Source organism: Nannospalax galili, unplaced genomic scaffold, assembly GCF_000622305.1.
Source record: "Nannospalax galili isolate Female #2095 unplaced genomic scaffold, S.galili_v1.0 scaffold44, whole genome shotgun sequence".
NCBI lineage: Eukaryota > Metazoa > Chordata > Mammalia > Rodentia > Spalacidae > Nannospalax > Nannospalax galili.
Window position 1 is genome coordinate 191,089 of NW_008355789.1, and position 16,514 is coordinate 207,602.

General features: G+C 41.0%; 1 protein-coding gene across 1 annotated transcript in view; it reads right to left on the bottom strand.

Moving 5' to 3' along the window:
• The window catches only part of Ric3 (RIC3 acetylcholine receptor chaperone), a 45,978-nt gene continuing 29,464 nt past the window's right edge, over positions 1 to 16,514 (bottom strand). The window contains exons 5-6 of the mRNA XM_008853432.2: positions 10,557 to 10,702; positions 1 to 1,531 (exon numbers count right to left, since the gene is read on the bottom strand). Of these exons, the coding sequence (XP_008851654.1) occupies positions 1,098 to 1,531; positions 10,557 to 10,702 (580 nt within the window). The 3' untranslated portion in view covers positions 1 to 1,097. The remainder of the gene's footprint in view (positions 1,532 to 10,556; positions 10,703 to 16,514) is intronic.

Here is a 16,514-nt window from a genome sequence, read left to right on the forward strand (position 1 = left end):
TGCGGTGTATTGTTTTATTCAATCTTCAATGACTATAGTTCAATTAACAAGTAATGTCTTATAGTAGCTGTACACTTACGAGTGTCTACAGCATCTTCTGGTGTCATATTCAGGCCCAGCACAGTGAAACTCTAAAAGCTGTACCTAGCTTCACATCATTTCTTACTGTTTGAGTCTTTCCCATTTCATGACTGGGAATGTCCTCCGACACGTCCTCTTTAAACTGCCAGGTCTTAACATGTAACTGAATTGCCTCATCCTTCTTAGAATTCACAAGTGCCAGCCTTGACTCAGGATGACAGACTGACAGCAAGTAAGAATAGGCCTTTAACTCTGGTCAAAATCTTCGTCCTGGGGCTGGAGAGATGGCTCAGTGGTTAAAAGCACTGACTGTTTTGCTGAGGACCTGGGTTTGATTCCCAGCATCCACATGGCGGCTACGAACCATCTTTAACTCCAGTTCCAGAAGAATCAGAAGCCCTCTTCTGACCTCTGCGGCATTGTACAACACGGTGCACTCACATACATGCAGGCGATACATTCATACACATGAAACAAAAATAACTAAAAAAAAAAAAATCTTCGTCCTAATTTAGCTCCCCTGCTTTCTCAGAGGACCCAAACACTCAGTGTGGAGCACAGTCTCTTCCCCAGGCCTTGCTCCACTGATTCTCTGCAGTCAACCTGCAGCCTCCCTGTTGTGCTGGCCCCAAATAAGGCATTTTAGAGCCTGAAATCTTGACTCTTATAGCCTTAAGTCCTCAACATCTTTTAAACTGATGACCATTCACAGGTAAATTATCTGTTAGGGTCAGACCTTTGCCCCTGTGGTACCAGTAAGTAGAATCAACCAAATATAATTACTGAATGGGCCGAGTTCTCTGATGGAGGAAAGGCAGGAAGAGAGTGAAGCTGTCCTGTGTTCACACAATTACAAGGTGACAGGTGTGTGAGCACCAGGAAGGACACAATATCCATGGTAGTGGCCCAAGAGCTATGACAGTTGAACACAGAGAAGGAAGTACAGGACACAGGGCCAAGGATGCAATCAGGACACCTTGAGAACAGAGTAATGGAAACCTCAGCAAATGCTGCTTTCACTCTACACCCTGGGGGCTGCGCTTCCTCAGTGTGCCCCCTGCATTTGCACTATCAGTGCTCTCCCGCAGCCCTTCATCTCCAAAGTCTTGGAGCCAGTCTTCTTTGGTCACTTCCTCTTGCTCACTATAGCCATCTGCACTGAAACCAGCATTTTCTGCCAGGACAGCAGGATCCTCTTCATGAAAACAGCAGGAACATGTTTCTGGCTTTGGATCACATGAGGTGACAGAATCCTCTTCCCGGGCTCCAGGGTCAGTGGGCAGACCTTCCCAGCTCAAATGGTCTGCTTCCTCTTGCATCACTCCCAGACTTTCCGCTATCTCTTCAGCAGAGGGCTCCTCTGGATCAGGGTAATCTACCAGGATTGTTTCTTGCCTATGCTTGATACAGTCTGAAAGGTCATAAATTGGATAAGTCTCTTCAGGGTAACCTAGAGAGAAAAGTGGCACAGTCTTACAAAAACATAGAAAGTGTCAAGCTCAGAGAGGATTTCTGCAATAGCCAACCTATCCTAAATAGATCCAAGCTCTAAGATGATTTTTAATAGTTCTAAAGTTTCACTTGAGCAAATTCCTAGCAGTCTGTTGACTATTCCAATGCCCTCTGAAATGCAAACCAATGCAGAGGAAAATCTCTTCTTAAGTAAGATGCTTAGGGTAGAGTTAAGTCTCACCCCACATGTTTCTGCAGTATTGATGAAGATTAAACAAACAACATGAGCCTTCAGAATTTAAAAAAAAACCACTAAGTACCAGATGGAGAGAGCTTAAGGCTAATGTTCACAATTTCTATTTGGAACCATTTCCAAATCTTGTGGTGGGAGTGAAGATGGAAAAAGGAATGTTAACTAAGCCCTTTGAAAAATAAACCATGATGCTTTCTACTTAATGAAACAACTGAAGTAGTTTGCAAGTGTCAGAGATGGCACGTAAGTAAGACATGCCCGGGATCCCAGAGGACAAGTGTTGCATTTTCAGAAGACAATTCCTATTGTTGGCATCTTCATCTTCACAAAATGGAACAAAGGAAAACCAGTAAGCAAAATGAGTAACATTGGTGCTGAATCCCAGCTATGAGAATGAGAGAAGAGAACACGTTGGCAGAGGAGGAATGAAATGAAAGGAACCTGTCAGCCAAGCCAGGATTGAGCAGCAGATGGGCCGTGCTGGAGCTCATATGTCAGTCCTGGCAACAGCGGCCATGCCCACCCCTCAGTATTTAAGGCTGGAGAATCAAAATCTATTTCCACATTATGATAACTGGAAAATACAGACACACACCATTTTTTACATAGCGATTGTGAAAAATGGCAATCTTTTTTGGTACAATGTGAGGTAACCGGAGACATTTAAAATGTTTACAACATTTATTATTTTGGGTTTTCTTCTGCTTATAAATTCATACAGATTCACAGCAGAATTTTTTTTTTTTTGGTAGGATAGCCTTTAATTTGTTATATTTTTCCTCCTAATTTTAAATACAGACAAATTTTAAAAAGAAAACAGGCTGGAGAGATGGCTCAGTGGTTAAGAGCACTGGCTGCTTGCAGAGGACCTGGGTTCAGTTCCCAGCACCCACATGGAGGCTAACAACCATCTGTAACTCCAGTTCCAGGGGAATCGGACACCCTCTTCTGACCTCCATGGGCACTGCATGACACAGGTGCACTTACACACATGCACGCAATACACTCATACACATAAAATAAAAATAATTTTAAAAAAAAGTCACCCAGAATCCCACCACAGGTAAGATTGTTTACCTCTATTTTTTTTTAATATATGTAAACATACATTTTTCTTCTCTTTTTAATAGCGAGGGATCATACTGAATGTGAAATGTTGTACTATGCTCTCTGTCACTGAATATTCTATCAGCAGCATCTCTCCATGTCATTAGACATTTGACAGTTGGTTGTAAAGTATCCCATCATATAGCTGTATAATTGACATGATTTACTGCTCTTTGTAAAACACTCAGATTCTTTCCAGCTTCCCCTATTATAATCAATGTTGCAGCAAAGCACTCTGAATATAAATCCAGGTCATCTTCCCTAATTCCTTAAGATAGACTTCTATAAATATGAAAAGTAGGCCAAAGAGAATGGACATTTCAAAATACATTATATTTTGCAAAATTACTTTCCAGAAGACTAATAACGAATTTCAATGCTAGTTAGTGATGTAAAAACTGCCCCTTATTAAACCCTCACCAGCACTGCCAATGTAGTCTTTACTCCCAGGATTATCTGTGGCCAGTGCTAGGTAAAACTAGAGTGTAGCCACCACTATGGTCTGGGCATTTGTCCCTTCCAGAATTCTTGTTGAAGCTCAATCCTCAGTCATATGCTGATGGTATTTGGAGTGAAAGTCTTTGGGAGGAAATGAAGTCTGAGGGGAGGTTCTACATAGTGACATCAGTGACTTTGTAAAAAGAAAAACCCAAGACATCAAGCTTGCTATCTTATGTGATGCCCTCTGCCATGCCTGACCCAGCAAGAAGGCCCTGACTAGGTGTCAAGTGAATGCTGAAGCCATGCTCTCAAGATTTCAGAACCATGAACTAAATAAACCTCCATCCTTTACAAATGACCTGATCTATGTTATTCAGTTATGGCAACAGAAAATGGACTAAGAAAGTTGCCCAAGGCCTTCACAACTCCTTTATCAAGGGCAGGGTATGAGGCAACTTACTTTCTATTTAGATCTCAACCAATGAATGCTCAAGAGAAGTCCATTTGTTTGCTTTCATCCTAACCAAGAGCAAAGCTTACATTTATTTGCATTTCCATGGCTACTGACTTTGGTTTAGGAGGGAAGGCAATCCAGCAGCTCCAGGATTCAGCCTATCCTGAGGATTAGACTGGTCTCCATGGCCCTGGGCTTCGAGCCTACTCTAGTACAAAGTCTCAGGGCAGTCCTATGACCCTAATTATCAAACCTACACCTAGCAGTTTTGACACTGCCCCCCCCCCCCCAGATACAAACTCCAGGCAGGGCCATCTAGCACCAAGCCAGCCCCTCCTGTCTCGGGTTCCAGACCCACCCTGAACCAGTTAGCAACATGGCTGCTGAGAACCAGAATGGCACCCCTGGAATCAGGAACCAAGTTGTTGGCAGACACAGGCTCTAGGCCTACCCACTGCTGGTACAGTCCTGAATCCCTACCCCCTAGGCAAATCTCTGCATCTCCACAGTCCAGCAGATTCAGGATCCAAACCCATTTCAATAACTATTAGTACTGGGCCTTGCCTCCACAGCAACAAGCTTCAAGATCACTGCTATGGACCCAAATTCTAGGCAAGCCCCCACAGTCCTGGGATCCACCCCAGTCCTTATGAGCCTACCTTCGGGCTTTTCCTTGCAGACTAGACTCCAAGAGTGCCCCAGCACCACGCCAGATCTTGTAGACTCAGGTTTTAGGCCCATTCCAGTGGGACTAGCCCATTCTAGGCTCTGAAGACTCAGTCTTAGGGCCCATTCCAACCCTAAGGAAGCCCCTGTAGGGATCTAGGCTTTAGGCAAGCTACCTGCAAACACAAACTCCAGGTGTCTGTGGATTCAAAAAACAGTTTTACCCCAGTAGACCCAGGCTTCAGACCCAACCTCACATACTCAGCACATCAGGCCAACTTGCCTGAGAACTCCAACATCAAGCCTGGCTGTGGCATGTCCAGGATCTCTGGATGGGTCAACTAGTGAAGGATTTTCCAAACAATACAAAGACTGAAATGAGTCCTTGTCTTCAAATCTGAAGATACACCAATACACAACAAATGCAAGGATCAAGAATAAGTGATGCATCACTCCCAAATAAACAAAATAAAGAAATATTAGCAGACCCCAGAAACTGGAGATCTATGAAAAAAAGGGAGTGGAAGACAACCTCTCACTTTTATGGAGCAACATCAAAAGAGCAATCCTTTGGGCTAGGAAGATGGTTCAATGGGTAAATGCTGTGCAAGCATGAGGGCCTGAGTTCAAACCACTAGAACCCATGCCAAAAGCCAGGCGTGGAGGTAGAGACAGTGAATGTTGGGTCTTGCTGGCTACCAGCTGAGCTTTTCAAGTTCAGTGAGAGACTCTGTCTCATGGGAATAAGATAAAGAGTGACAGAGCAGGACACCTGATGTCCTCCTCTGGCCTTCATGTGCACACACACATACACACAAATCCACACACTCATACGTCTCTTACAAACATACATATACATCTCTTACAAACATACATATACATCTCTTACAAACATACATACTACACATACAATTTTTTTTTTTAAAGAGCAAGGATTTGAATTATAGGAATTCAAGAAGAATAGAAGAGACGAAGGAGTAGAAAACTTACAGAAATAACAGAAAAATCCCCATGTCTGGGGAAGCTATAAATGTCCATGTACAAAAAGATCAGAGTTCCTATCACATTCAGTCAAAGTAAGAGTACACCAGCATATGTAATCAGACTGTCAGAAAAATCAGACAGAGGAATCCTGAAAGCAGTGAAAGAAATAACTCATAAAGGGTCTCCAGTTAGGCCAGCAGCAGATTTTTTTTTTCTGGCATAAGTCTTATAAGCTAAGAGAGAAGAAAAAATATTTCAAAGTATTAACAGGGAAAAAAAAAAAAAAAACAAAAACCCTGCTAACCAAGAACACTGTACTTGACAAAGGTATACTTCAGAAATGAAAGAAAAAGATTTCCAGCCAAAATCTGATCATTCACTACAAGATTTACAAGATACATCTTCAAGAAATATTAAAAGGTATTTTTTAAACTGAAAGAAAAAGATGCTACATGAAAATATTATAAAAGCATAAAACACTTTTAGGTCCAGAGAGATGGGTCAGGGATAAATACCCTTGTCACCGAGTCTGATGGTCTGAGTTCAATCTCTTCCACACAGTGGAAGGAGAGAAGTGACAACTTCAAGCTGTCCTTTGTCCTCCATGCATATGCCATGTCATGTATGCATGCATGTGCACATATACAACATACACAAATAAGTGTATTTAAAAACCACAACTCACTAATAAAAGTAATTCCAGGTACACAGTCAAAATACTCTAAGGGCTATGTGTGCAGGATTTGATCCCCAGTACTGATTGTATTGATAGTATGTAACTCATATGCCTTTACTATTAAAGTTATAAAAAAAAAAGTAACAATAATTTGTTAATGAATACACAACATAAAAATGTGAATTTTAACATCAGAACCATGTTATTAAGGCTCCCAGTCCTCAGCACTGCATGGTAACCACAAACCAAACCTTCTTATGACACAAATGGTGAAAAGTAAGGAATCAAAGTATACCACTAGGGAAACAAAACAAGCAAAGAAAAACCAACAGCAACAAAAATTCTAACCACAAAGGAAGCCAGCAAGAGAAAAAAGGAATAAAGGATCTATGAAACAACCAGAAACAACTATCAAAATGACAGTAGGGACCAGCAAGATGCCTCAGAGGGTAAAGGTGCTTGCCACCAAGCCTGACAACCTGAGTTCAGTCACCAAGACCTACATAGTGCTAAGAAAGAACCAACTCCCACAAGTTGTCTTCTGACCTCCAAATGTGAGTATACACACACACACAGACACACACAAACACAATATATGAATAAACAAATGCAATAAAATTTTAATGACATAAGTCCTTACATATCTATTACATTGAATATAAATGGGCTAAGTTTTCTAATCAACAGAGTTGCTGAATAGATTTAAAAATAAAAAAGACCCAACTATATGCTGCTTTAAGATGCCTGCTTCAACTCTGAGGACATGCATTGATTGAAGGAGTAAAGATGGAAAGATGTCCCATAAATGGAAACTAAAAGAGAAGGATCTGTACTTGGATAAAATTGATATTAAATAAAAACCTGTCAGTAAGGACCCACCTGAATGCTGAAGAAGCTCACATCAACCTACTTTACTACACACTTTAAAACATCATTAAAAAAATAACCAAACAACAAAAATTCACTGCTTCTATAAAATACACAGCAGTTCAAAACATGAGAAGCAAACTAAGTAATTATACAGAAGCCATTAATAAACAGCACAGGAAACAGGACTTAACACAACTCATATGTTCAGTAATGTTCACACAAAAAACAGAATTAGAAAAAGAAAGGTATGAATTCAAAAGGAAAAATGTATACTCAAGAAGAAAAAAAAAAAAACATTAAAATGGACACGGTGAAAACAAACCAGTGTATTAAAAGTCCACATCGAAGAATTTTCCCATAACAAAGATACAAATGACAAAGAAATGGAAATTTTGAGTCAAGGAAGACAAGGAACATGGAAAACTAATCCAATCTATCCCATCTAGAATTACTAGAATGAGAAAGCAAAGTAGAACAAATGAAAGCACCAATCCAAAATTAGAAAAGAAAATACCCATTAGCTGAAGACAGCTTTACGTTTTCAGATGTAAAGTGCTCACTAATCACTAAAGTAGTATAAAACGCATTCATATGCACAGACATATGCTAATGACTGTGACCAAACTGAGATTTTTTAAAGTGTAAGATGAAAATAAATTTCCAGACGGAAAACAAACTAGCTAACTAAAAACTGGCTACTTACTTAAAAAAGGAGTCAGACTAGAATAAGATTTCTTGTTTTCAATCAGGTGAAAGTAGAGAATGAAGCAATATTTTCAGATTTTGAGGAAAAATGGCATGATCGTGAATTCTCTATGCAGCAAGATTAAAACTACAACAAGTATTCTGAACTTACACCACTCTATATGGGATATAAAATACTAAAGTCCACATGTCAGCTGTCTATCACTGTAATGAAATACTGGAGATAATTGGCTGATAAAGAGAAAGTTAAATTATGGGTCAAGGTCTTGGAAGTGCCAGTCCAAGACTGGACAGCCCATTGCTTTGGGCCTCTGGTAAGAACAGCACATCGTGACAGGAGCAAGTGGCAAAGTAAAACTGCTTACACAGGCCACCAAGTGAAGAAGAAGAAACCAGGGTGCCACAGTCCCTTTTGAGGGCACCTGTGCAATGACCTGAGGACTTTCTGTGAGGCCTCACTTCCTAAAGGGCCACATCCCAACTGTGTCACTTTGGGGACAATCATTTAACATGTGATCAAAAACAGCAGGATACACCCTTAACAGATACAAAAATTAATCAAAGTAAAATCCAACAAATGTAAAGCTGGATATAAGAAAGTGATATCAGACCTGGTGGCACAGCCTGTAATCCTAGCTACCTGGGAGGCTGAGGCACAAGGATCACAAACAATTTCAAGGTCAGCCTGGGCAACTTAAGCCCCTGTCTCAAACAAAAAAACCCAAAAAGGTGTGCTGGTAAAGCTCAGTGGTAAAGCATGCAGTGAGGCTGTATGTTCATCCCAGAAGAGGGGACGGGAGTGGTAAGTTACATATAGCAGCATATGTCTGAATCCCAGCACTCAGGAGGCAAAGACAGGAGGATTATGAGTTTGAGGCCAACCTAGGCTATAGTGAGATCCTGTCTCAAAAAATGGGGGAGTAGGGAGCAGAGGGTGAGAGGAGAGGAGAAGGAGCAGGAAGAGGAGGAAGGGGAGGAAGGGGAATGGGAGGAGGAAATGGCTTAGCAGTTAAGAGTGCTTGCTGCCCTTCCGAAGGGCTGGAGTATGGCTCCCAGCGCCCACATGGGCAGCTCACAACTGTCTGTAACTCCAGCTCCAGGGGATCTAACACTATTCTGCTCCTCCACGGGCACCTCCACACATGTGGCATACATGCACAGACACAAACATATACAAATAAAAATCTTACAAAGTGAAAAGGGAAGGAGGAAAAGAGGAAGGGAGGAGGTAGAGGGAAAAGAAAAAGGGAAACAGTGTAAAATAATTATTGATAACATGGCTAGAAATTTAATACCATGTTTAAATGATACTTAGCAAAAAATTAATATCTTACAAAATTACTATCATAGTAAGCAGTGTTCCTCCATGGCCTGTGCTCCCGCTCCTGCCTCCAGGTTCCTGCCCTGAGTTCCTACCTTGGGCTCCCTCAGTGATGAACTGCGACCTGGGAGATATAAATCAAATAAACCCTTTCCTCCCCAAAGTTAGTATTGGTCAGAATGTTTTGTCACAGCAATTGAAGGCAACTAGAACACTCACTATAAAGGCTAAAAATATCACTATGTAAATGTAGGCACTTAGAATGTAGCTGAGTGGTAGAGCATGTGACCCCTTCTTCTGTACTCTGTGGGCACTACATGTGTATGGTATACACACAGACAAGTAGTCAGACACACATAAATAGAAATGAACAAAAACAAATTTTTAAAGGAAAAAAAACAGATAAATCTGACTTTATCAAAATTAAAAACTTCTCTTGGAAAGATGTTGCCATGAAAATAAAAAAGGCAAGCTATAGATTATGAGAAAATACATGTAAAATACCTAACTAGTAAAGGACTTGCATTCAGGATATATTGAAAATTCTATATGCCTATAATGCCAGTACTAGAGAGGCTAGGGCAGAAGGCACGTGCATTTGAGGCTACTCTAGGTGCTATATAGTGAGTTCCAGGTCAACCTACGATACCTTATGGCAAAACCTTGTTTCAAAAAACAAGTTAAATTAAAACAAAATTTAAAACCCATACAATAAATATCTTGCAACTTAAAATACATTCAACCCAATTATCAAAAAATGATAATTTGTACAGACTCTTCAACAAAGATACACAGTTTGCAAATAAGCACATGAAAAATCTCCAACAGTATTGGTCATTGGAAAAATGTAAATTAAAGACACAATTGAGGCACTACAATAAACTCATTAGAATGGCTAAAATTTTAAAGATGGATGCATTAGCAAGACTACGGAATAACTGTAATTCTAATGTACTGGTGGGAAAATGGCACAGTGACTTTGAAATGCAAGTTAACGGTGTCTAATAAAGTTAAAGATATATTTACTATAAACCCCAGAAATTTCACTCCTAAGCATATACCAAAAGAGAATATATATCCAAACAAAGCCTCGTGTATGAATTTTCACAGCAGCTTTATTTCTAACAGTTCCAAGCTAGAAACAGCCCAGTGTTACTAACTAGTGAAGAGATGAGCAAATTATGATATATTTATACAATACTTCAGCAATTTAAAAAAGGACTTCTGGTATACTCAACAATATACATGAATCTCAAAAGCACTCTGAGCCATCTACATACAATATTATAAGGACAGAAAGCAGTTCAGCTGTTGGTGGAAGTGGAAGGACAGGACTTTCTAGGGTGACAGAAATGTCCTATAACGAGACTGTAATGTGATTACACAACTATCTCCAACTGTACATATAAAATAGGTAAATATTTTATAGGTAGGTATATAGATCTTTCATACTCAAAACTGATCAGTAGTACAAAACTGATTTTTTAAAACTGGGACGATCTCTTTTGGGATGACAGTTAAGGAAAAGAAATAAGGCACTGTTTACCTTCCCAGTCCTCCATGTAAGGGGCTTCCTCGGCTTCTTTCTCTGGAGTGGATCTGTCAATGAACTTTCCTTCTTTCATAACCCTGGTAATTTCTCGGAGCTGATGCAGCAATCGTTTCTCTTGGTCAGAAGTCACAGTCTGTGCTCTGCTTAGACATACCAGACAATCCAGCCATTTAGCAGTAAATACTCTAGGCAATGGGCAGAAACATCACTCTGACCTGTCTGGATCCTGAGATAGGAAGTCTAAAAGCAGATGATTACTCTATGATTCGATTCTCGAATGGCATGGCTGAGAACCAGAGATGTTAGTTCAATGCTGTAAATTTGTAATGAGAAATCTAATCTACAGAATACATTGATGATTCAAGGTCCCCTGATGAGTTAATACTGGGACAAGAGCCCAGCTATCTGAGCTTTACTTCAGTGGTCTGTCAGTGCACCTCAACACCCTGATTCCCTAGACTCCTACAATTTCACAGTAGCTCTCACACTTACTCTCTTTACTATAAGACACTGTATCTGAAGCAAGGTTGTCAAAGGAAAATATTCTAGGTCATTAGTTTCAACCACAGAAAAAGATTCTGGAGTCGGAAGGCTTTTCTGCTTGTGCAAGAATATGGATATATTCCAAAGCTTCAGAGGTAGACAATTCAGAAAGTTCAGTTGTGTAGATGAGAGGAACTGAGGAACTGAGAGCCACCGAAGAGAAATTTTAGATAGCGTGCTAGTTAGTGCAGCACTATCCAGTCTCCTGACTTCTGAGAGCACTCTGTGCCTTTTCTTTTCTTTTTTCTCCCGTCCACTCCCTCTCCCTTCACCTCACCTCTCCTTTCTTTTAGAATTCACACGAGGCAAGCACTCTACCAATGAGCCCATACCTCAGCACAGTACTCAATTTCTGCAGTTTAGAAGCACTAGTTTGAGAACCAACTAAGCTGTATGGTTCTGGGCAAATATCTGCAAAAACATCATGAGGCTTGAGGACAAGAACACAACTACTTTGAGAGGAAAGCACTGCATCACACAGAAAGGCATGCAGTGTACTACTCAGAAGATGGAGAACCACTGTGAGACCAGTTTTATCTAGTGGCAGGACTTAACAGAGCGACTAATTCTCTCCTTAAAAATAAAGCATTCCAAGTTAGCATAACCCCCACGAAGGAACAAGGCACTATACAGCAGCCTGTGGAGAGCCCTCTACTCACCAGCCAGTTAGCGTGTGCTCCAAATTTATCCTTAATGACTAATAACTGAGGGGGCTGAAAGATGGTTCAGCAGTGAAGAACACTGATTGTTCTTGTAGAAGTCCCAGGTTCGAATCCCCAAAGGCATTGCATGACACGAGTGCACTTACATACATGCAGACAATACACTCATACACATAAAAATCAATCAAAAGAGAGAGAGAGAGAGAGAGAGAGAGAGAGAGAGAGAGACAGAGACAGAGACAGAGACAGAGACAGAGACAGAGAGAGAGAGAACAGCTAGGCTCAGAGAAATAAAATTCCAAACTAAAATATCTTCTTTAAACTTTGAAAAGGGTGTCCTGGTATTGCCCACTAAATATAGCAGACATGGTCTGCCTTGCCACATCTTTTGAATTTACTACAATGAACATTTTAATGGAGTCCTTACTATCTCAATTTGGCTTGAAACTCTTTAAAGATCAGTCAGATACGGTCAAGACAGCATGGCCACAGCCACATCACTGTGAGTGCTTAATAATCATGTGTCGGTCGAATTGGCTCTTATTTCCTCACCATCTATTTTCTTCCGCCTCCCTGAAATGTGGCTTTTACAACATCATTTACCAAAACTTACAAAAATCATTAATAAGCACTGAAAGGGTCTTCTTCCCAGTTCATTCTTTCTGACTTTTCTTGCCATAGATACCCTTCTCCTGAAGCTTCCTCTTTTAGCCATGGACACACCTGTATTCCTATCACTGCTTTTTAAAAAAATATTTTATTTATTATTTTTATTTTATGTGTATGAGTGTATTGCCTGAATGTATGTGGGTTCACCCGTGTCATGCAATGCCGCGGAGGTCAGAGGAGGGCTTCGGATTCCCCTGGAACTAGATTTAAGGAGGTTCGTAGCTGCCATGTGGGTGCTGGGAATCGAACCTGGGTCCTCTGCAAGAGCAGTCAGTGCTCTTAACCGCTAAGCCATCTCTCCAGCCCCCTTAGCACTGCTTTAACCATGTCTTTTAGCTCTGACTTTGGCCCACTTTCTCCCACTTGCTAAAATAAGGTTTTCTGAAGGCTCAGTCTTAACTCTCACGGCTCCATTCTTATACTCCAAGGACGCAGAGTCAGTATCACATAAGCTACCAACCCTACAGAGAAGACATCCTGACTCCATCTTTACCCTTTACCTTCCACAAGTGTCCATCTTGGCCAGCTACTTCCTCAGCATTTCCACTTGGGGCTGTTGCCACTACATTAATCATTAACCTCAAATTCACCCCCTCAAAACCAGGACTCACTTTGCCAAGGATCACAAGCAGCTACACAAACAGGTTGTGTATGGCAGATTCTAAGATGCTAGAATATTGAAAGGTCACAAGTAGAAAACAATGTCACCCTACATTTAACCAGAGGAAACATCAAGTCTAAATCCAAGAGTTCAGCACAAAACAAAATAACACTTCATGTAAGAACAGAAATCAGACCAGAAAGGAAAGACTGTAGGCTAGCGGCAGAGCACAACGGCTGCAAGGATTTGGGGATCTTTTCTTTCCCCACGGCCTTTATCTTAACCTCTAAGCAAATGACTTCTAAACCCAGTCCTTTATTCTGATCTCAAGGCCCAAACCTCCTGTTGCTATTATCCATGAAAACTATATTCTGATGGCATCTCAACCATGTTCAGGGTTGAGTTCAGGGTCTCTAGGTCTCTATCTCAGACTTTAACCTCTTTCTCTTCTGTTTTATCTCAGTGATGCCAAGATCCTCCAGCACTATAAATCTTTGTATCTTTCTTTTCCTCCTTGCTCTTATCTAGTTAGCAGTTTTCCTTTGGGGATGCAATCTCTCTTCTACCCATAGCACAGGTGAGGGTAAAGCCAGCCATCCCTTCACTTCCCTTAAAGGTGGTCAGATGGCTCATCTTCGTATTCCATCTTCCATGCTGCAGTGACTGGTTCACTGATAGATGCATGCCTTACATTGGACCAACTGTACTTTCTCCCCAGTTGGATCTTGAATACAGTAAAGCTTGAACTTGACCGTTTTGATGCTAATTCATCCTGGCAGCACTCCCTGGAGAGAATGCTCCTCTGTTCCTGCTCTGCTCCCCCAAATCTCCAGTGCTCTTATGATTATCCCTCTTCCCAAAACCTGGAGGTTCAATAATTCCTTTGATATTGTTTGATATCTCATAGTCTTCCAATTAATTGTTCACTCTCCCCTCTAAATTTCTACTAATCAGCATTGGGTTGCTTCCAACAATCCATAAAATTCCCTTAATTTGTTCCCTCTTTTCTGTTCTCACTGATATTAGCTTAGTTCTGGTTTGTTTTTTTTTTTTAAATGAGATCTTTCAGTATAGCCCAGGAACTTACAGTCTTCCCGATGCTACCTCCTGGGTGCCCCACCATGCCTGGTGCTATTTATTATCTTTTTGGGGGGTCTTTTTGAGACAGGGTCTCCCTGTAGCCCCAGCTGTCCTGGAACTCACTATGTAGACCAGGTTGGCCTTGAACTCACAGAGATCCGCCTGCCTCTGCCTCCAGAGTGCTGGGATTAAAGGCATGTGCCACCAAGCCCGGCTTATTTATTATCTTTAAAAAAAAAATTTTTTTTTACTTTATAAGTGTATTGCCTGCATGTATGTAAGTACATCTGCGTCATGCAATGCCCATGGAGGTCAGAAGATCCCCTGGAACTGGAGTTAAGGATGGTAGTTAGCTGCCATGTGGGTGCTATGAACTGAACCCAGGTCCTCTAAAGAGCAGCCAGTGCTCTAAACCACTAAGCCATCTCTCCAGCCCCTATTTATTATCTTTTGACAGAACTTCTAGCTTATTTAACAATAAGCTTCTAGCATATATCCATTCTACCTATTATTATAAAACTGGTTTTTCTACAAATATCAAAGCACGACATTTTTTCTCAAAACCTTTTTCAAAGACAATAAACCACAAGCTTCACCTATCACTTAAGGCCTTTGGGTATGGGCCCAGGTTAGTAATCCAGTTTTTCTCCTATTACCTACCTTTCTACCATTTATCCTGTCCCTAGTGTAACCACCCACCCCAGTTCCTTAGGACTACTTGCTGTCCCAAACACTTGCCTTGACTCCCACTTGGTTTGCTGCTGGGATTATCCTCTCCTTCTGAAACATTCTCTTACTGAACTCAGTCTAAGGAACTTCCTGTCTTGTAAAGCTTATCCAAATTCTCCCTTTCCCACCAGACCTTCTATGGAAAGAGCCCCTCTTACCCCCTCAAAGATATCTAGGTCCTAAGCCCTAGAATCCATAAATTTATTACCTTCCATGTAAGGGGATTATGGTTGCAGATGCGATTCAGGTTTCTAATCATCTGATATTATATCTGATATTATCTGGTTTATCTAAGGGGACACAATTGTGACAACAATTCTTAAAAGTGGAAGGAGGCAGTAGAGGTCAAAGTGATAGAATTTGAATAAGTCTCAACACAGTGTTGCAGTCTTAGAAGAGGAAGGATGGAGGCCATAAGTCAAGGAGTGTAGGCAGCTTCTAGAAGCAGAAAAGGGCAAGGACACAGATTCTACTGCAGGGCCTTGCAAAGGGGTATAGGACATCTACAGAACTCCAGCATGCCAATGGTACTGTTTAAACATCAGGTTTGCAGTCATTTGTTATAGCAGCTTTACTTCTCAGGTATACTTCCTTCTAGAGACAATAACCCCTGCTGTTAACTATCATAAATAAAAGGCTGTGCAGAGCAAATGAAAGAGGTTCCAAAGATGTTATTATTGCTGAAGGCTTGCTTTAAACACTTTCTCTTCATTTGCTTTATTCATTATTTCAAGGTGCACTAACACCCAGTGTGCCAGCATGAGGAAGAAAAATGTGGACAGTGAAAAATTCTTTGTTCTCAGGAAGGTTACAGGGAATCAGGGAAGACAGAATCAGAAAGTAAATAAGATGTATATAACACCAGCAAGCCCAGGTGGTGTAGGAGCACAAAGGAGGACCACCTAGCCAGCTCTGTGGGTTCAGATAAGAATTCTCAGAGAAAATGATGTCTTTGTTAAAATCTCTAAGACAACCAAGAGTCAAATGAGGGTGACGCCTCAGGCAAAGGAAAAGTAAGTGCAAGGTGCTAGATGCAAAGGTGCAAAGATTTTAGGAAAACAGTGGTCAGTATGGTTTGATGAGAGAGAGAGAGAGAGAGAGAGAGACAGAGAGAGAGAGACAGAGACAGAGAGACAGAGAGAGAGACAGAGAGACAGAGACAGAGAGACAGAGAGAGAGAAAAAAACAGAAGTTCACAAGACTAGGCCACAAAGGACTAGGTAAGTCATGCTAAAAGTTCTACATGTAAAGATCTAAAGGGATCTACTTAAGAATTAAAACAAGAGGCTGAAGAGTTGGCTCAGCAGTTAAGAGCACTGACTGCTCTTATAGAGGAATGGGTTTGATTCCCAACACCCACATGGTGGCTAATAACCGTCCTAACACAGTTCTAGGGGCTCTGACGCCCTCTTCTGACCTCTATGCATGACACGGGTGCACTTACACACATGCAGGCAGTATATGCATACACAAAAAATAAAAAAACATGTTTGGAAAGCAGAAAGTGAACTGAAAGGAAGTAAAATTAGATTAAAAAGTAAAAAAGCAAGCACACAACAAAACCAAACCACTTGCTCCATTCCTCCACTTAAGGCCTACTTATGGGCTAGTACTGGGTTCCAGAGCTAAGAACAATCCTATCCTTTGTAGAGTTTATGGCCTTTGCAG